Source organism: Paramormyrops kingsleyae, chromosome 2 (assembly GCF_048594095.1).
Source record: "Paramormyrops kingsleyae isolate MSU_618 chromosome 2, PKINGS_0.4, whole genome shotgun sequence".
In the NCBI taxonomy this organism is placed as follows: Eukaryota; Metazoa; Chordata; class Actinopteri; order Osteoglossiformes; family Mormyridae; genus Paramormyrops; species Paramormyrops kingsleyae.
In genome coordinates this window covers 13,525,013-13,545,907 of record NC_132798.1, presented here as the reverse complement: position 1 = coordinate 13,545,907, position 20,895 = coordinate 13,525,013, and the positions used below count along the sequence as shown (strand labels likewise).

The following is a 20,895-nucleotide window of genomic DNA, read 5'->3' as shown; positions in this document are numbered from 1 at the left end:
CTCATTCCCTGGCCTAACCCTTCCACCCCTGCACTTCTGACATCCAGACTCCCATCTGGGAGGGGGGCACCACCCAGAAGAACCCAAACTTACAGTCCAAAGACAACTAGTCTCATGTACTCCAGAGATCTCGTACATCAAAGGAGTATTCAGGCACTAGAAGGGCCAAATCATTTCTAGTTACACACAGAATTCATTTTAAATACATACATACATTTAGGTTTTAACTCATTAAACAGCAATTACTCTGCTTTAGTAGAAAACAGGAAAAAAAAACTGCAGATCAATTGAAAGATTGTGTTTTCTGCATTGTATGTGTCTGGGGTGTCAGGTCACGCCCAGGCAATGCCGACTCACCGATCTTGATGCGGGTGTTGTTGGGGTTTGACCGGCGCCCCCCTGAGTAGGAGAGCAGGATGTTCTGGGGCTTGAGGTCCCGGTGGATGATGCCCTTGGCCTGGAGCACCCGCATAGCTCCAGCAATCTGCTGGAGGAAGACCCGGATGGTGTCTTCACTCAGGGTGCCCTTGGCTGTCGGATTGGCGGGGGGGGGCATGTTAGCTTCCTCCACAGACCATTCAATCAAAACGTATACTTGTTTTACCAGTAACATGGGCTACTAGAGCAAACAAAGAAAAAAATACAACTTTTTTCATGTCTATATCTTAACACTTTACAGTCAGTTTACATGAATTCAACCAATAAAGACTTTGCTGGACCTTCATTAAATTTAGAGGTGATTCATAGTTCAGAGAATTTTGATAATTATTTCTAATGATTGTTCTTGATTGAAATCTAGTTAAGTGGGACGAGGAAATGGGGGAATCTTAACATTTGGTGTGTAAAACATGTCCAACAGACTATTGCCTTTATATGGCTGGTGTCCCATTAGACAAATATAACAATTAAACATTCATGAATGCCATTCCCAAGCCCAGTATGATTTATAAGTTACAAACAAAGATTCCCCCCCCCCCCCCAAGGGCAGTAGCTCTAGTCATTTACTGATGCCTGTATTATAACATTGTGTTAAATTAGAGGGACATTTGAGCCAACTCCCCTTTATGATATTTTAACAGATAATATAATTGCCTTGACCCACTCTGTGTGACTCAGGGACTAGACACGATAAAAAAGAAAAAAGAAAAAAAAGATTGAGGGTGACAGAGCAAATGTGCATTTTCCTCATCATTATATACAAACTCACTGTCTTAACACTCACAAGCTCCTCACCAGTGAGTCCTGTTTCGCTCTGTTGCCTATCCCCCCCCCCCCCCCCCCCGCCCTTCAGAAGCCGCGGCCCGTTTCTTTATACGGAAACTGTCACTTTTCCAACAAAAACGCCGTCTATACATTTTCTGTTTGGCACCTGTACGCACCACCTAGGCTGCTTCCAATTATAGCACTTAAACCTGCTCTATTTTCAGAAAAAAGCCAAACCCAAGAAGGACCACAGTTATTTTCAAAAAGTGAGCAAAACACCTAAAAAAAAAACCCCCACACACGCAAAAACAAGGAGCATGATGAATTAAAAATGGACTAAGTCACAGGTTCACATGCTGGGTCCTGGGCAGCTATAACTCCCCGGAGAAACCTACCTGACCAGCAACATCTGGAATAACATCTGACGGCTAGGTAAGCTACTCTGAATAGAGCTGCTAGAAAGTGAGTTTTTTAAACAAGGTCCTTTTCTCGCTGTTTCTTTGCTTGGCATCTTTTTATTGAACTGCTCAGCAGGGGGTGCACATTTCTGGGGATAAATTACAAATTAAAATACAGTACCAGTCAAAAGTTTGGACACATCTTCCCATAGAAAGGTCTATTTAAACTGTTCTCTACATTTTACAATAATTACAAAACTATAATGTATATGAAACTATGCACTGACCAAAAGGGAGGGGGGGGGCAGCTCTGTGGTTTAGGACTCAGAACCCCAAATGCTCCAGACACTGGCTGATCCTACTTTCTCCTCTATACCAGTTTCATGAGGTGGCCTCCTGGGATGCTTCTCCAGCTGTCCTGAAGGAGATCCCACATATGCTGAGCACTCATTGGCCACATTTTCTTCACTCTCGGGTCAAACTTCCGCCGTGTTTAGATCAGGTGCCCAGGTCATGTAATGCAACACTATCACTCTGCTTTGTAGGTGGCTTGGCGTGTCCAAACTTTTGACTGGCACTGTACCTCTCCCAAGGTTTCATGGTGTAGTCCTACATACGACTCAACCCAACACTCCAACTTTCACATGCTGCTATCCCAAGAGCTGAAACCTCTTTTCACAAACACTACTCAGTCTATATGAAAGTGTCAACGGGATCAAACCATTGTTCGAGAACTAATTAGAGGCACGGAATACTATCCCCAGCACGACTATGTCACAGGCTTGCAGACTGATGCATTACACAGTCAATAATGATGTCAAACCCAGTTACAGTCTATTCATTAATACTGAGCTCAGTGACTAACCCAGGTGACGTTTCATAAGCCTGTTCAAATGAGATTATGGGAGGCACCAAAGAATGCACAGCAAACACTTTTAGAAAGTGACTGCTTGCAAGACTACAGATTTGGAATTTTTCTCAAAGGCCATTAACACTGCTACAAGGGATGTGGTGGGAGGGGGCTTTAATAATTCATGTATATTTTTAGAAGCTGTGTTTTTCCACAATACCAGAGCCCAAGAGAGAGATGAAGCAATACTGGGACAGATGAGGAGCAGAGAGATGAGGGGATGATATCAGAGCTACTGGGCATTTAGTGTGACACTGGTGAGGTGGCCGGGGCAGAGGTCTCCAAGATAAATAAGCACGAGGCAGGGACCGCTGCCCATTTACATCACCACTGACGCCCGCCGGGGCTTTAAATAAATCTGTCAACTCAATCCACATAAATTTAGCCAGCAATGGCTCTTGCTCCACATCCCTCCGCTGCCACTAGGCAGCCACACAGCTCCTCGGTCCAGCAAACTGAAGCTATTTTCAGATCATCTGACATCAAGTGCAGCATCTCTGCACATGAATGCCGTCTTGCAGGTGTTACTCCAGACAATACACATATTTTTTTTGGGCCAATCAGGTCCCTCACCCCTTAATTCATTTTCCCAGATTAATTAATTTTCTGTCAGCTGTTCCAGAAATGAAGTGGTGGAGTAAACAGCCGGGCTGCTGTCATGGAAACCACACTTCGAGGAGTTGCCATGGTGAATAACATGGCTGTATCCACCCCCCAACCCCCAACGCCCCCAACCCCATTCCCAAGCATCAGTAGGGACAATGTCGCAAATGGGTGCCATATTACAACGGTGACCCAGCACTGTGACATTAACCCTCCTAGTATTACCAGGCAACACCCCAATAAATTAACAGGTGGAAGGTCCAATACACACCAACACTACCACGGCATTTCAACGCATCACGCCTGCATACGCACAGGGCCCTGTATTACAATGCTGTGCTGCCAATGTACCAGTACTTTAAAGCCTGTTAGATTATGACAGCTCCTGAGAACGGAAGGAACACATCTAGTCGGTGGTCTTCACCAAACAAAGGGACACACTTACAGTGGAGATAGTCTGCCAGGTCTCCTCCATTGCAGTACTTAAGAGGAGGTGGGAGGGGAAGAAACAGGACACATTAGCGACACCATCTTTACAGGTGCTATCTATGCAAACAGCTTCTGTAATGACAGCACTGACTTCTTACATGTGAAATCCTACTCCAATCCCTACAGGAGTTTAGTTAAACATGAATTAATATGAACTCCCATGAACATTTCATTGTAGATGAACCCCAAGCATTCAGCCCTGGTTTTATCCTGCTATTTTTTTTTTTTTATGGTGGTCATACAATGCAATCACAGTGCATTTCAGCAAACCCTGCGAGCAGCCCACTCATTTTAGGGACTTACCTCCATGACAAGGTAAACACAGCTTGCCATTTCCTACAAAGAAAATATACAACAGGTTGGAAAAATACTCGGAAGATTTAAAGGTAACACCAGACTTTTTTTTTTATGTTTCATATAAATAAAAATGGAGAAACAAGAAGAAGAGACAGAAAAAATGACAAAGAAAGAAACAACACTGATGAATTATTGGGAAACTGATCACAGATTTTTGGCATTTAAAGCAACTTCCCATTTCCGGATCCAATTCTTCTCAGTTTGGAAACATTTTGCAAACAAAATAGCACAACAGAGAATCCATGAAGAATAACGAAAACAAGTCACTATTTGCTTTTGATATACAGACGCTCCTCTACTTACTAAATTTTAGACATTCGAACAAAGAGGACTGTAAGTCCAAATTGTGTTACTTGGGCCCCCATTTCCTGTCCGCAACATCATTTTTTTTTTTTTTTTTTTTACTGAGCACCAATTCCGCCTGTTGAATAACGACTTATGAACATTTCAAGTTACGAACGGCGGTTCGGAACGTATCTCATTCGTAAGTAGAGGAGCGTCTGTAGTTTAATAAACATCACAACCCAGACGCGTTTCCCTGCTGGACAAGCTATGACAAAACAACAGGTGTCACGGGCATCATCAGGGCATCATCAGACCACACCCCAATGAGTGGTATCACACCAGATTACTAACAAAGTATACAAAACATCAGTGATCAATGGTATGCATATCATGCGTCACCACAAAGGATATCACACCAGAACATAGCAAAAAAGAAAGTATATCACAAATCCATACACATACGGATGATGATGGTATCCAAGACACCGGCTGTATTATCATTGATTGTCCAGCAGGGATGAATCTTTGTAAAATAGAAACTGCACTGTGAAGTTCATTAAACTACATCAAAAGCAAAGTGCAACCTGTGTTCATTATTCTACAAACAAGATGCTCAAAAAAGGAGACCAGTAACATGTAGGCATAAGAATGTCCTACATTTCATTCTCAAAATAATGACAGCAGCAACAACAGCAGCAGCAGCAACATCGACGACTAGAGAGCCCTTGAGGGCCCTTCGTTCCCAACCTGTGATAATTCAATTGAATCATTTTTATGTTTAATTCATTAGTCGGGGCACTCAGAGTACAGCACAAAGTGTTAACACACAAAAGTGCAGGTTAGACCGCAAAAAGTCTAACATGAAAGTACTGCCTGCTCAAAGTAAAACAAACTGCACAGGTAGGGTTAGTCTGCAGAAGACTAGCAGGGGCTTAGAAAAAACGTGATACAACTACACAATGAACAGTGTAGAAACTTTTAAAATGGGTGTGAGAAAAAGGACTCCAGCTTAGTGGCGTTTGCATAAAAGGCCAAATCTTACGGTCTGAGCCATTTGTTTATAGTTTCCATAATTTCTCTAAATATGGTTTATAGAGTTGTTTATATGCCCCACAGAACTAAGAGAGGAGAAAGCCAAGTCGGAAAGCCTGAATCACCAAGCAACACGTATATCTTTTATTTAATGGCCAATCAGCAGATCTCAGCTTGCCTTTCTCACAATACATTGTTGCTGACCAAGCAACATTGCCGCTTTGTTCACTTATTAGCAAAGCAGCAGATAACCATCTGTTTCAAATAGTGCAGTCAGGCAGACTCATTCGCCGCTGGCTGCCGTGCTACAGTGTCACTTTACGACACAGAGATGCCAGACAGACGAGGACTGGAACGCTTTGTAAGCCAATACCTGTTACGGTTAGTACGTGAGCATTAACAGGAACCTGTCATTACCACAGCGCAGTTCCAGGACTAGATAAAAATTCAGCAGACATCATAGATAAGGCAATATTGTGCTGCCTTTCCCAGCAATAACAGTACAATTTTCAGGGAAAGCGTCATATATGACCATGCCAGAGGGGAAAAATGAGCAAAACTAGCAGGTATTTCTTTCCAAACTCAACATTTTGTACTTCTTTTCTAAAGATTCATATTTCACTCTCCTTTAAGTGAAAAACTCAGGTAAAACCAAACTTGCTAAAAACAGTGCAGCATTCAATTTCCCACTGGACAGGCCAATGTCAGTGCAATTTATCCCCATCTGTTCCTAATTCACCACCCTACCCCCGACCCGCCACCCAAGGTAAAAGGAAACTCATTCTCTCACAGAGCTTGACTCTGCCAAGCTGCATTAACACAACTGACTGTTTAATTTAGGTGGCTGTGTTGGCTTGAAGTTCTAGAAAAATCCCGTTAGAGTCATAGAAATGTAAACAGCACCTGCCCTCTTCACAGTGATGACAGGCTCATATGGTTGAACAACAGTGAGAGGGAAAAGAGAAACTCTACAGGCTTTTGTTAAATGAGCAGGGGGGGGGGGTTAGCCTCTGTTAAGCTCAGGTCTACACCTAACACATTAAAAATCCCCCCCAAAGCATGATAACAGACCTGACGGTCACAACCCTACTCCTGTCAATATACACATGCCAACAAAACAAGTTGATAGGACCCCTGGTAGATGAGCCTTTCTAAAAATAACTTTCCCACTACACTGCTAAAAACACTTGAAGGCGAAAGGAAGCTTTGGAAAGGAGTACATTCTAAAACAAGATATTTAACGAGATAGCAGGAATCGATGTCATTATATTCTATAGGGATGGGCTGGCAACTACGGAAACAATAAAGAAAAGATTGCAAAATGGAATCTACAGGATAATTAACAAGCCCACATGATAATTAGATGATGCAGAATATCTATTCACATTAGCTCTGTGGGGAGATTCCGCAGGGGAAGATACTAGACACTGCGGACAGGTGTACTGATGGCTTCTGCTAGTCATTCTACACTTTAATTGGTGAAGCCAATAACAAAGTCATCAAGAAACCACAACAGAAGCCACCTGCAGTAGCTGCCATGACCCATGAGTCATCCGTCAAACACACCACCTGGTTTAATCTCTCCCCGCACCCTCGCTATATTCAAAATACACCTCACCCCCTGCCAGGTAACTCCACTCTCACTTGGTTACCTTGGCAGCCTGACACAAGTGTACATACAAACAGAAGAGAGTCTTGTTGCCCCAACCGTTATGAAAATCAGGGAGAGACAATGCAACAGTTTGATGGTTTTGCTTTCCGCAACTTTTTATGTTTGGCTGAGGTACAGATCCAAAATTGGCCTTAACATCAGTAAGAATATTGTAAAGTTGGAGGCTGATCATTGTTCTTACTAAGCAGACTAGATAGGTCCCCCTTTAGGCAACAAAGGAGCAGCAGGAGCCCAGGGTGGGGGTAGGAGACAAAGAGTGGAGGACAAGCTGTAACTTTTTATGTGCTGTGAACAGAGGCCTAAAACAAGATCAATAGTCTTTGTCCGTGACAACCAGTGTCGGTCTCCAAGTAGACCACATACTCAGTTTTTAGCTGTGAGTTACAAGCTTGGGTTCCCCACTGTACAGCAGGACAACGTTGCCATCTTTGTAATGCCACACACATAAACACATTCTAAACTAGTTACTTGGAATATTTCCTAAATGTGGATTGTGCTGAACTGTGATAGATACTTCAATAATCACAATGGAAAAAACACAACAAAACAGCCATAACAATCCTGATATGAGCAAAAGATTGTATATGAACGCCAGTCAGAAAGCAAACCAAACATTACAGAAAACACTGAATGACCAGAAAGCCACTCAAATGGCAGATGAGTCAAAGGTGTCCAATGCAGTAATGGCTGTGGGTCACATAGGCAATAGGTTTGTTGCCTGTACCTAAAACCTAAACCTGTTAGACTTACATGTTGAGATCATAGCCAAAAGACATTACCTGACAGGCAAACAGGTCAGCAAAATATTTAAGAAACCTACGCTAAACTAAACGATCTTTAAAATCATCTTTAAAACGTGATTTGTGAAATAGATTAATTTCTGAAATAAGTTTACTATTTACATAAAAATAGTTTTAAATAATTAGCATAAATATAATTCTGGTTAGTTTAATGAATAACAAAATCTACGTGTCGAAGATGATTTAGGTTTCAATAATATAAAGACAGTTGGACTGCTAAAATAATGCTATTTTATTGCATTCGAGGAAAGCGTCTTTCGATCTGACGCAACTGAAACACGATAAGCGTCATTAGAAGTTGTCGACTTCTCTGGTGATTGTAGTTCATCAAGGGCCTTCTGCAGCACACATTTCAACGAAAAAGACAGGAAAAGACTACTACTCCCGAGAAGACTAGTGGCGCCTGCTAATACAGCAGTCTCTCACTGAGCCAATGTAATCGCACGCACATGGCATGTCAACAGGAGGACACGTGATAGAAAATCGCAAACAAAACAGAATAATGGGGGCAAAGACCTTTGCATGCGGAAAAAAGATGACCCGGTTTCTTTTGTAACGTCAAATATGCTCTTCGTCACCTCTGTGCAAAACTTTCTTAGTCTTACATCATACGCAAACTTAACATTATAACAGGGACAGCCAACTATACATTTGTTCATTTTATATCAGCAGATTCGGTCTAAGATACAGATAAAAATCTTGACTCACTGCGATATTTAAAAATATAAAATATATTAAAAATTAAAATCAATGCCCTTGAAATACAAATGTCCTATGATGGGTTTTGTTACAATAACCTACCTGAAAGTCCAGCAAGCCAACGATGTTTTCATGTTTTAGTTCCTATAAAAAAAGATATAATCCATAAATGTATTTAACAAGCAAAAAAGAATTAATGTGAATTCACACGCAAACAAAATGTACAACGAAGACTGAGGGGTCATTCTTACCTTCAAAATTTTAATTTCTTTGCCCAAAAGCGTTTGGGATTTTGCCAAGTTTTTCTTGTTTATGCATTTAACAGCCACTTCCCAGTCGTGTTTCTGGGGAAAATACGAAAGATTAAAAAGAATGAAAGCAACTCATCTGACGGTTACCAAGCACTCATCGCTAATGAATTACGTTTTAAATTAAGCATTTTTGCCTCATCACTCCTCGATACAAATATACCTAAAGTAAAAACAATCTGCGCATTTCGACTTGATATGAAAGTTTCGTGTTCTTTATGCATCGCCCGGAATTCAGGCAGTATATGTAACAACTGGTGAAATCAGTACGCTTTTAAACTAATAAATGTTAAATATGTTCTCATATTTTTCTGTTCTGTTTCAACCTAGTAATAGGGTTTACAGGCCTCTATTTAAGGTAGTATGCTAGTGTCTGCAATGTCCATTGTAGACACACTACAACAAAATTAAAAAGTCCAACGATAAATTGTGATTTGTTATAGTACATTTATGCACCGACATCATAATTATTAATTTTTGCATACCTCTTTATGCCTGCCTTTGAAAACCACTGCAAACGCTCCATGTCCTATCAGGTCTTTCCGGCTAAACTCGAATTTCCCCACGGTCTCCATCGCCGCGACACCGATCGACGTTTTTCGATTTCGTTTTTAAAAAAGATAATCGGTGGAGTCAGGACCTTGGGCTTTTCCCTGTGAAATTGCACTCGCCACCGTTAAATTTCAGGCAGCAAGAAAGTTGTCCCCTTCCTTCGCTTTCCATGAGCTGCCTCTCGCTGGAAAAATAACTATCCTTGGTCATGTTAGCTTGACTTTTACAGGAGGAGGTCTCCCTCTTCTACCTGCACCTTTCCATATCCTCAGACACAATCCTAGGGTAGGATCGTGGTGAAAAGAAAAATAAAATATATATTTTAAAAACAATCGCAGACTACCTTAAGGATAGCGGGTTTCTTTTTTGTTTGTATACAGAAGCAACCGTCAACTCTCGCAGCACCCTTTAAATTATTGTTACAGAAAAATATGCCCACTTTATTCTGAATCGTGTGTGCTATTCTGGAAATGCTAGCTCGACTGTTACTGACAGCGTAAATTACTAAATGTGGAGTCGTATTAAGCTGCGTCTAAACAAAGACCTGCCTGCTGTTCGTGGGTCTGCGCATGCGCGGCTCTTTTTTTCCCCCCCCTCTTCCGTTAATAATGTTGATGTCAAAGAAAGTCAGCTTGTTACAGCAGTGGGGAGTGTAGTGAGGATGCGGAACAGAACTGAGCGGTGCAGCCGGCGTCAAGATAAGGCGTATCGTGAATCACTTCAAAAGACGTTGTGATACTTAAATGATGTTTCCTTTGTGCACATGTGCAGGATTTTCTGCATCAAAATGAGCCTAACTTTTTTATTGCGTAAATGGATTTTAGTCAACGTCAAAACCTTGCTTAGTATTCTTGGTTGTCTGCAAAGTAAAAACTTACAGTTAGATATTTAAATGTCATGTATAATATACATTATATGACATTGATCATGCGTTTCTTGTACCCATGGAGTTATTTCCTTTGATTTTGGTTAATGCAACTCCAAGTGAAAGGCAGGGAATGGAGAGAATCGAATGCCAGTCTCCCGCAAAGAAGGCAGACAGCCTTCTAACCGAGAGGCTAAAGACTCCTAAATTTTATTCTCGGTCAACTGGGCGTGCATAATGTGTTATGGAATCAAAAGGGGAGTGGATGTGCCTCGAGGAAATATCCACAATGAATTTCCAGTCTCTGTGACTTTGTCACGGCCTGCAGATTGAAACTGCTGTATAGACACCCTAACACAGAAATACAGAAGTCATGTGACCTGCATACATATTTAGTAAAAAAAAAAAAGGGTGGACACTTGGTTGGGGTTCCCTGGCGTGGGTAACAGTTACATATACAGCTGGTTGCCTATAAAGAACCTCCTGTGGTGGTAAAAAAAAAATATCCTGGTATTTGAAGGATGATTCTTCACATACACTTATTGGAGATAAAAAGGGTACATCAGCTGTATTTTGGAGTCCTGTTAGCAATTATGTAATTATGTTGTCTTATATGGAATATGAAATTTCAAACAGGCATTAACTGATTTATAATGAAATGCTTCTGCATTTATTGCTTTGTACATACATATATATATATATATATACTGTATATATATATATATATATATATATACACACACACACACACACTCTCACGGTGCTCACCTAAAGGATTATTAGGAACACCTGTTCAATTTTTCATTAATGCAATTATCTAATCAACCAATCACATGGCAGTTGCTTCAATGCATTTAGGGTTGTGGTCCTGGTCAAGACAATCTTCTAAACTCCAAACTGAATGTCAGAATGGGAAAGAAAGGTGATTTAAGCAATTTTGAGCGTGGCATGGTTGTTGGTGCCAGACGGGCCGGTCTGAGTATTTCACAATCTGCTCAGTTACTGGGATTTTCACGCACAACCATTTCTAGGGTTTACAAAGAATGGTGTGCAAAGGGAAAAACATCCAGTATGCGGCAGTCCTGTGGGCAAAAATGCCTTGTTGATGCTAGAGGTCAGAGGAGAATGGGCCGACTGATTCAAGCTGATAGAAGAGCAACTTTGACTGAAATAACCACTCGTTACAACCGAGGTATGCAGCAAAGCATTTGTGAAGCCACAACACGCACAACCTTGAGGCGGATGGGCTACAACAGCAGAAGACCCCACCGGGTACCACTCATCTCCACTACAAATAGGAAAAAGAGGCTACAATTTGCACGAGCTCACCAAAATTGGACAGTTGAAGACTGGAAAAATGTTGCCTGGTCTGATGAGTCTTGATTTCTGTTGAGACATTCAAATGGTAGAGTCAGAATTTGGCGTAAACAGAATAAGAACATGGATCCATCATGCCTTGTTACCACTGTGTAGGCTGGTGGTGGTGGTGTAATGGTGTGGGGGATGTTTTCTTGGCACACTTTAGGCCCCTTAGTGCCAATTGGGCATCGTTTAAATGCCACGGCCTACCTGAGCATTGTTTCTGACCATGTCCATCCCTTTATGACCATCATGTACCCATCCTCTGATGGTTACTTCCAGCAGGATAATGCACCATGTCACAAAGCTCGAATCATTTCAAATTGGTTTCTTGAACATGACAATGAGTTCACTGTACTAAAATGGCCCCCACAGTCACCAGATCTCAACCCAATAGAGCATCTTTGGAATGTGGTGGAACGGGAGCTTCGTGCCCTGGATGTGCATCCCACAAATCTCCATCAACTGCAAGATGCTATCCTATCAATATGGGCCAACATTTCTAAAGAATGGTTTCAGCACCTTGTTCAATCAATGCCACGTAGAATTAAGGCAGTTCTGAAGGTGAAAGGGGGTCAAACACCGTATTAGTATGGTGTTCCTAATAATCCTTTAGGTGAGTGTGTGTGTGTATATATATATATATATATATATATATATATATATATGTGTGTGTGTGTGTGTGTATAAAATTTCCCTCTGGGCTAAATTTCATGTTTCATTTAACCTCTAAGTGAATAGAAGGTATCATACTGTACTTAACTGTGCCAGTCAGCTCAAATTAAAATGATGCTTATAATTCAATAAATTCTCCAATTCGGTAGGAGTATTTCGGCTACATTTTACTAGCATCCACACAGTATTTTAATACCCAGTTGCATATGCTTACAGACATATGTAAACAATACATAGTAATAGTATTAACTTCTGTGAGCACTAACCTGTGAATCCCTAATGTAGCCATTCACATTAATGTATCTTTGTGGCTGGATTTGTTTTTCTGCCCAGACCCTCCGAGTTTCTCACTTTGCATTCAGTTTTGTCCACATTGAGTGACACCAGCTGTAATGCTTGAGTGTACGTGCTGTGAGTGGAGAAAGCAGGAGCGATGGTAGACAGAATACTGTGTACAAGCTTATGACTTTATCCAAGGACAACACTGTTTTTTGTTTGTTTACATTCTCAGGTAGGATAAAGTCAATGAGCTGTGTTGTTTTATGGTTATCAGTTCTCAGCAGTAATGATTGCAAAATTGAATTGTCCAGTACAATCGCTGACGCACCACACAGGTGCCAGCTACGAATAGTATTTAGATCTCATCACATAATTAAGGCAAATAAAATTTACACTAAAGCTGTTCATTATTGTGCATTTAATAATACATATCAATTCGTCCATCTTCCATCCATTTATCCTCTAAACAGTCTACAGGGTTATGCACACAACTGGGGTGCCTAAAAGAAACCTGCACAGACATGGCGGGGACCAACCCCATACACATCCCGAGCTGCAAGCAGGAATTAAACCCACAACCCCAGAAGTTATGAGGCTGCACTGGTAATATATATAAACATCTCTTTTCAGCTCACTATGATTTCCATAAATCGCTTCTGGCTTTGCATAATACATTCTCATGAAAGATTAAACATTAAACAAAGAAGAGTGAATGTGCAATGCAGTTATTGTAAATGAGCTATTATTATTTGTTAAATACATATGTTTACCTAAGCAATCTTCACAATTTAAATTGCAAGAATGTATCTATTCTGGCAGTCAGAGACATTTAATTAACAGGGCAGAATATCATTCTGCTTTATATCTAGGTAGTCCTGACATGTTCAGCATTCACTTTTGCAGTAAATTAGATAGCAAATCATTTGGTGAGCGCTATCTTTATCTAGAACAGTATTTTTTGCATTGATTTAATGTCTAATATTGCACACCAATCTTTTTTTTGCAGTTGCAATGCCATGTAATTTTCCACAGTGAAAATCATCTGCCTTTGACACCCCACTCTCTCAACAACTTTTTAGGATAACATCTCTGCATTCCCAACAGATTTCCTTAGCAATTGCACTCCAAAGCCTAGTAGTATATCAGGAATCTGTGTGACAGTCATCTAAGGCATCTTGTGCTAGTGATACTACTGGTCTCCTTTCTGTGCAGATAAGTGATGCAGCACGCATTTCCAGAATAGTGAAAAACAACAAAACAAACGAAAAAATGCTAAACAAAAGTCGTTCTCATATGCAGTATAAAATGCAAAGCAGTATTGGCTGCTTTTTGCATAGTTTGGGTATTATATAATAGATTTATGTTACTAAAACATAAATCCTTTTAGTTTCAGATTTTTCAGTAGATTTCATGTGGAATTTTTGCGGTTTGTTATATAATATCTCTGGCAAATAATTTCTGTTTATTTAATGTGCTTTCAATTTTAACTAAATTCTCCTGCCATTAAAAGTCTTTTCTCGTGGCTGAAGAAACTGACTTTGACTTTTAACACTGAGCAGGGTTGTAGGAACCTAAGGGACGTGAACCGGCAAGTATTTAATTTGTATTCATTCACCCCCCACCCCCCCCTACCCCGCCCCAATAAATGGAAATTTGCATTTAAACGTTAAACTATCTCCTAAGTCATTAGCAGTGAAATTACATTTCCAGTACACCTTCCCTATTCCTTTGGTGATAAAGTATATAACAACTACTTATATTGGTTTATTAATATTTCCTAGATAACAGAAATGCCAATAATTACAATAGATAGAAACATGTAATATGTATCTCTGGATCAAATTGCTTTAACTTCTTTATGATTAGTATTGTGCCCTTATTCTCAACTGTGTGCAGGAGCAAGTGAGAAAAATGACCATAATTAAATGTCCAGCATTAAAAAAAAAATAAGTAATGCCTGTTAAGAATAACAAGCTACACTTAACAAGTAAATAGCATCTTCTAAAACCACGGAAGGGCTTTGTGTTTTCCAGTTCTACTTTTCTAGATAGTCATCCCAAATGAATAGCCAGATCCACAGATAGGCCGATGGGGCATACTTCACTGAGAGGTAACCTATCCAAATGGGACACACCAAAAACAGCCAGGCATGTGATCGGTGAACACTGCCTCTTCAATATTCTGGAAGTATCTCTCAAATGACCTGTTTTCTGGGACAATCTTTTTCTACTGCTGCAGTTCGGTTTGCAGTCGTATCTCTGGGATTGGGCACCGGCCCAAAGCCTGCTACTCTTTGTGGACAGAGGGTTAATCTTGTCGTGTTGAGGCTGGACTTCATCTTCCACTTCTGCCTATCGAAGGAGCATTTTTAAAGGGACAGCGGTAGCCAAACTCCATGACATCAGGTTTTCCTTCTTCATAGCGAGGCAGGCAAAGAGGCATGGGAGACAAGGCTGCAGGGGTGATGTTTATTAAGCCCAAAACAGCGGAAAAAATACAAAAAGAGTCTGTCGGGAGATGGCAGCAGTCACCCTCCAATATTTACATGTGCAGTGAGCACATGCACAGCTGGCTTGTCCTATTTATGTCTTCTCTCTTTCCTTCCAGCAGGAGCTCTATGCCTGACAGGGGAAGACTGTCCCGCTCCCTTTGCGGCAATTATCAGTCCCTGGCCTTGTCCTATTGACACTCCTTACGGGCACTGGTGAGAAAACCATGGTTACCATCTGCCTGCATGGTGCTGATCGCCCCCTGCTGGTGCGTGGCAGATTCCCTGCTGTGCTGTCATGCAGTCTTCTGACAGAACTTCAACAGAAACCATACCCTGGTACTGCCATGCAAGCTTGGTTCCCGCGATCATTCATCCGAGGTGCCTCTGGAAGTTGACGAGGTCATTATTATGGAGCTGCTTAGCCACGACTACTAACTGAATTTCAGATTTTTGCTGACTAGCAGGACCTGAACTGAGTACAGACAGTCCCCAGGGTACGAATGAGATCCATTCCCTAAGTCTGTCTTTACGTCGATTTAGTAGGTAAGTTGGGAAAAAAATAACACAGCACATAGAAATGATAATTATACAGTAATAATAAAGTAACTACATATGGTACTGTACTGCACCTCGAGCCAGCGAACCACTGAATTCGCACAATGTTTTCAAGAGCATCACAAAGTACTGCATGTATCCGTTATTAAGAACTACTGTATTTAACCCAAGTTTTTAATGTAATACCTTTATGGCAGTTCGTTGGTACAAGTTGTGCATGAATCAGACATTCTTAACCTGGGGACTGCCTGTAACTTACTTAAAGGTGTAGCATTCTGACCCTGCATGAGAACTTAAATTTATCCCCTGTTTTTGCACATGTATCAAAAACCCCTTACCGCTGAGCTGCTTGTAGCCGCTTACTGTAATGTTCCTCAGAGGTGTATCAGTGTTCCTTTGTCATGTGCAGTCATAGGCATCCTCAGTGTCTGTGACTAAACCCTGTTCCAGTCCTCCTGTACAGGGTGGGAGTAACGCTAAAGGCTACCCCATGAAGCACAGGGCAGGAGGCTGGGTAATATCTGGGAAGGGCTGCCAGTGCTTACAAATCTGTGTAAATATACATAGGTGAATTTTTTTGAAAACACAAGGCTGCATAAGTCTCTTGAGATAAATTATTGCTAAGCAACAAGTTAAATATGTACAACTTCCAGACAGGAATAGAGCTGCCTGCTTAGCAGACAAAAGCCCCAGGGGTACCTTTGAAGATGACGCGGCTGCCAGGCTTCTCATTGCCATGTTCTACTTATACAAAGTGCCTTTGGAACCAAAAAAAAATATGCTGGAGACTAGCTTGGATCCAAAAGAATCACAACTATTGACAACGAAGAAACTTCCTAGTGAGGCAGTTTATTGAAATCATCAAACAGACAAGCTTTACTGATTGGGTGCCTCTTGATTGCATTGTATTTTTTTATTTCTTAGAAGATTGTACAGGGTAGAGATACATTTGCATAGCAGACCATTTTATCTAAAGCAGCACACTTTTTTTGGAGAAAGCACAGTCAGACGATTCCTGAAGCAATCGGGGGTTAAGGGCCTTGCTCAAGGGTCCAATGGTTAAACCACTCTGCTGATCAGGGGTTTGAGAACCAGGGAACTTCCAATCCCAAGTGCAGCAGCCTAACCCACTGAGTCACACACCAAAACAAAAAGGAACAGGATTATATTTCCATATGGATTCCGGGTACATTTCACAGTAAAATCAGTCAAATGAAGATTTTGCACAAACAAGTCTAAGTGAAATACAATACTGAAAACACATTAGGGTGACTGGAAACAAAGGGGAGTTTGCACTGTGTTTTTAGCATGTACCTTTAAATAAAACCCCCAGAATCTGGCTCATGAATCCATAAGGCCAAGAGAAAAAAGGGTGTGTCTTACAGTAATAGGATGTACTGTAATGTGATGTACTAGGATGTTTATTTGTTAATGTGCACTGAAAAGTGTGTATGTGTGTGTGTGTGTGTGTCACCAAATGATCTCCACAATGTAATAAAAACCTGTTATTTTGACATTGTAGGGACAATTTTTCAGGTCCCCACAAAGATCTGTGAATGCAATCAAAAAACTAAAAATGCCAAAAGTCTGGTTAGGGCAGGTTAGGGGTTAAAGTCGTCATGTTGGGATTAGAGTTTTCCTCATAGAATTGTAAATCATGCACATTTGAATGGAGGAATGCTTTGTAGTTTTTGTGGGCATTTCCCTTTATTCAGTAACAGGGCTGTTATGCAAATTAAGCTGCTTAAGTATATGCCCTTAAATGTGCCCTTACCTCACACCTAATTAACAATGGTCGGTAAGAAGATTTGTCAGGTCTGCATATCATATGTAAAATTAACAAGGGCTCCAATGCTTTATACACAGAAAGGCTAAGGAGGATCCAGAATTACCCACAGGCTCTCACTCCACAACGATTTCACTTGATTTTGGCTGAGGGCCAGCAGACGATGGACGGGAGCTATGGGGCTGGATTCAATTGCATGCTGATTATTGCATCTCTGGTGATCATTGGTTGATCCTATGTGTTTGATTCGTTTCAGTTAATTTAATTAGCCCCAATCACCACCCTTTGAATTACAATGGTAAAAAGTAATAGATAATAATAATACTAATAATTAGAACAGAGTTAATCAGAAACCTATCTGCTTCCCATAACTGCTTTTACCATGTAGGGTCACATTGAAACTATCCCAGCAAGCACAGGGCCCGAGGTAGAAGGGGACTTCCTGGGTGGGATGTCAGTCCATCACATTGTGCATCAACAGAGATCACTGGCCTAAAAACTAAAACTATGCACTATTTAGGAGACATCAATTCATGAGCAGAATTTATTCATAGATAGAGTTCCACTACTATGGTTTCCACTACTGTTGTGGTACCATTCTTCAGCCCTCCCTATGATCTGTAGACATACTCCACTGATTCGTTTGTCATTTGGTGCAGCCAAAGGATTGGAAACCATTGACTGAAGCCAAATAGGAGCACAGTGTAAGAAGAAATCATAGGGCACTGGAAAGAGGAACTGCAGATAATACACTGCTAACCTGGAATGCCCTGGAATTCAAAGAGGAAAACTTCTCACAATCCACCTTGACTTTAAGCAATGGAGTAACACCGTGATCAGAGTCACCTAAGAAGTTACCGAAAGTGGGCTCATTGAAGGGACAAACAAACTGTCAGTTGATGAAGCCACAGCATATCTTCATATAGCAGAAATGGAGAGTCAGTGGAGTCAAGTGCTAGACAAGGACCCTCATCCTCAACCCTGAGAGTGTGATCATACAATGGTGGAAGTACTTGGCTGACAGTATGTCTGAATTCACATGCTAGGTATGTTACAGAAAGAAACCCAATGCACAAGGTATAAAAGGAGGATATATTCATAGAGGAAACTACCCCAAAAATTAAACTGTCAGACATGTTTATTTGCAATATGCTGTGTAAACTGAAATATTCCTAGAAACTGGGAAATGAGCACAGCTATCCAGGCAGAAGTGTCAGGTGACCATAGCTATCCAGGCAGAAGTGTCAGGTGACCATAGCTATCCTGGCAGAAGTGTCAGGTGACCATAGCTATCCTGGCAGAAGTGTCAGGTGACCACAATTGTGCATTTTTACTTATCCTTCCTGTACCTCTGTTTCATAATGGTCGGTCCTGTTTTGCTTTGCCTCCAGCAACCCAGACCGTAGATTTGTTGGCTTATGTGGAAAGCCAACGTGTGTGTGCCGTTTTTCACTCTTCCATTCCCTATGGCAAGTCTATTTTCTTCCCTTTCAAAGCCCCTGTTGTCTCGTCTCCACCCTCTTTCCATCTGCCATTGAAAAGAGAACAAAATTTTAAATCCATTTAATCCCAGTGTGACATGACAAACTCTGCACACCCTAAAGTATAAATAAACCCTACTGCCTAGATTTCAGTTCTGCTTTTACATAAAGGGACCCAGTTCTATTCAGTACAGAACAGTACAGGTTAAATACCTTACTGTAAGGATACTGCCAACAGAGACCATCCTGCCACTTGCACTAAACACTTTCAGTTTGAGACTTAGGGGGCAGTGTGTGGATCAGCAGGCTAGGACATGTGATTGGAAGGTTACTGGTTCGAATCCCAAGGCCAGCAGACCGATAACACCATTGGGCCCTTGAACAAGGCCCTTAACCCCAATTATTCTGGGTGGCTGACCCTGTGCTGTGATTTCTAAGCTTGCTCTCTTCTGTTTCTGTGTCTCCCCATTGGGATCAATAAAATGTCAATAACCTATTTGTTATGCTCTTAACTGGTACACTAGAAGTGGCTTGTAATGATTATATCAAACATTTAAACTAATTAGCATTTTTTAATGACAGTGATCAAAATTTATTTCCATTTTTTGTATTAATTGCATCTTTATGTTCCTCCATATAGTCAGTTCGCAGGTTAGAGGCATTTTGGTGATACAATAATTTCTGGAATGTTCTACGTGTCCACAAGCACACAGATGTGGAATAATAATACTTCAAAAATAACAGGTAGGAATTTATTGTTTCTGTCAGTGACCCGTCTGACCTTTTTGAGTGTGTCTCACGCTATCACTAATGGCTAATATCCTAGACATATATTGGCTAGAAATATTATTTCAGTGTGGATGATTGCACAGTATGAAGTCAAAGGTCAGTCAGAACACCATCCCATTGCGAGGAAGCATGATGATGAATTTTTCTTGGATTTAAGGATTTAAGGCACAAAGACCATTCTCCTTTCTTTGAATGCAGAAGCTGACTTAAGTGCTGAAACAGTGTGGGATATATAAGAAGCATGCCAGTGGTCCATTTACCCTGCCCCACCCCGCCCGCCCCCTAATCGGCCCATCTGCTGTAAGGCTGCCAGTTTCCTGAAGAAACATTGTAACATAAAAAAAAAAAATCCGGCCGAAAATGGCTTAATTATATTAATTAACAAGTTTACAACCATTACAAACCATTACCCAGACGAACACTCACGTATATAAAAATATTAATTGAACAGTGCACTTCCTGTTTGTTTACATGGATAACATAACACTTACTGCACAAAGTATGCTGCTTTCAGCATTCATATCTCCATAAGGGTATAATGATTGATATCTGTCATAGGCCCTTCACCAAGCACCCAATCACCAAGCATCACTTTGTTTGCAGTTTAAGTAAAACTTTTAAGTAAAGTGTAAGTAAAACTTTTAGAAATCAGTTTGTGTTTGGTTAGCATCTCGTGATCATCAGGATTTAAACTAGAACGTGTTGGGGCATCTTTGTGCAACCTGTTTGGGTGTTTTAAGCATTTTATTTCGTGCTAGTGCATAGGGCCAAAGCCAATGGGCTACCGAGCTTTCACCTAGAAATGCCCTTTCCCGAAACGATGTTGTCCTGGGAGGTGGGCCTTCATGTGTCCCAGTACCAGCCTCACAAAGCACTTGGTGATGATAGGAGTAAGTGCTATAGGCTGGTAGTCATTCAGACAGGACACAGTTGAAGAGACAAAAAAATACAAAGACAATCAAAAGCAAATTACAAGCCAAGCTCTCTCTCTCTCTCTCTCTCTCTCTCTCTCTCTCACACACACACACACACACACACACGAACACAGGTTTGTAATTATATCTTTGTGGGGATTCTCCATTTATTTCAATGAATATTTAATCCCAATATGATGACCTTAACCCCTACCCAGCCCTAAGCTTAACCATAAGTAACCAAACAAAATAACACGTCATATTATAATATAATATTAACCTAATCCACACACACTTCATGTAGTCCAAATTATAACTACCTCACCAGTTCCCTGGCCAGGATGTGGCTTAGTTTTGTGCCCTATCCTATCTCGGATGTGTTCCAGGCCCTTG

At 41.0% G+C, this 20,895-nt stretch overlaps 1 protein-coding gene across 4 annotated transcripts in view; it reads right to left on the bottom strand.

Moving 5' to 3' along the window:
- ulk1a (unc-51 like autophagy activating kinase 1a) overlaps window positions 1-9,885 on the bottom strand; it is a 29,434-nt gene extending 19,549 nt beyond the window's left edge. For all 4 annotated transcript variants that reach the window (XM_072705946.1, XM_072705949.1, XM_072705948.1 and 1 more), the window contains exons 1-6: window positions 9,242-9,885; window positions 8,700-8,792; window positions 8,551-8,592; window positions 3,907-3,939; window positions 3,560-3,596; window positions 358-531 (exon numbers count right to left, since the gene is read on the bottom strand). In XM_072705946.1, the coding sequence (XP_072562047.1) occupies window positions 358-531; window positions 3,560-3,596; window positions 3,907-3,939; window positions 8,551-8,592; window positions 8,700-8,792; window positions 9,242-9,331 (469 nt within the window). In that variant the 5' untranslated portion in view covers window positions 9,332-9,885. The remainder of the gene's footprint in view (window positions 1-357; window positions 532-3,559; window positions 3,597-3,906; window positions 3,940-8,550; window positions 8,593-8,699; window positions 8,793-9,241) is intronic.
- Between the last annotated feature and the right edge of the window lie 11,010 nt (window positions 9,886-20,895).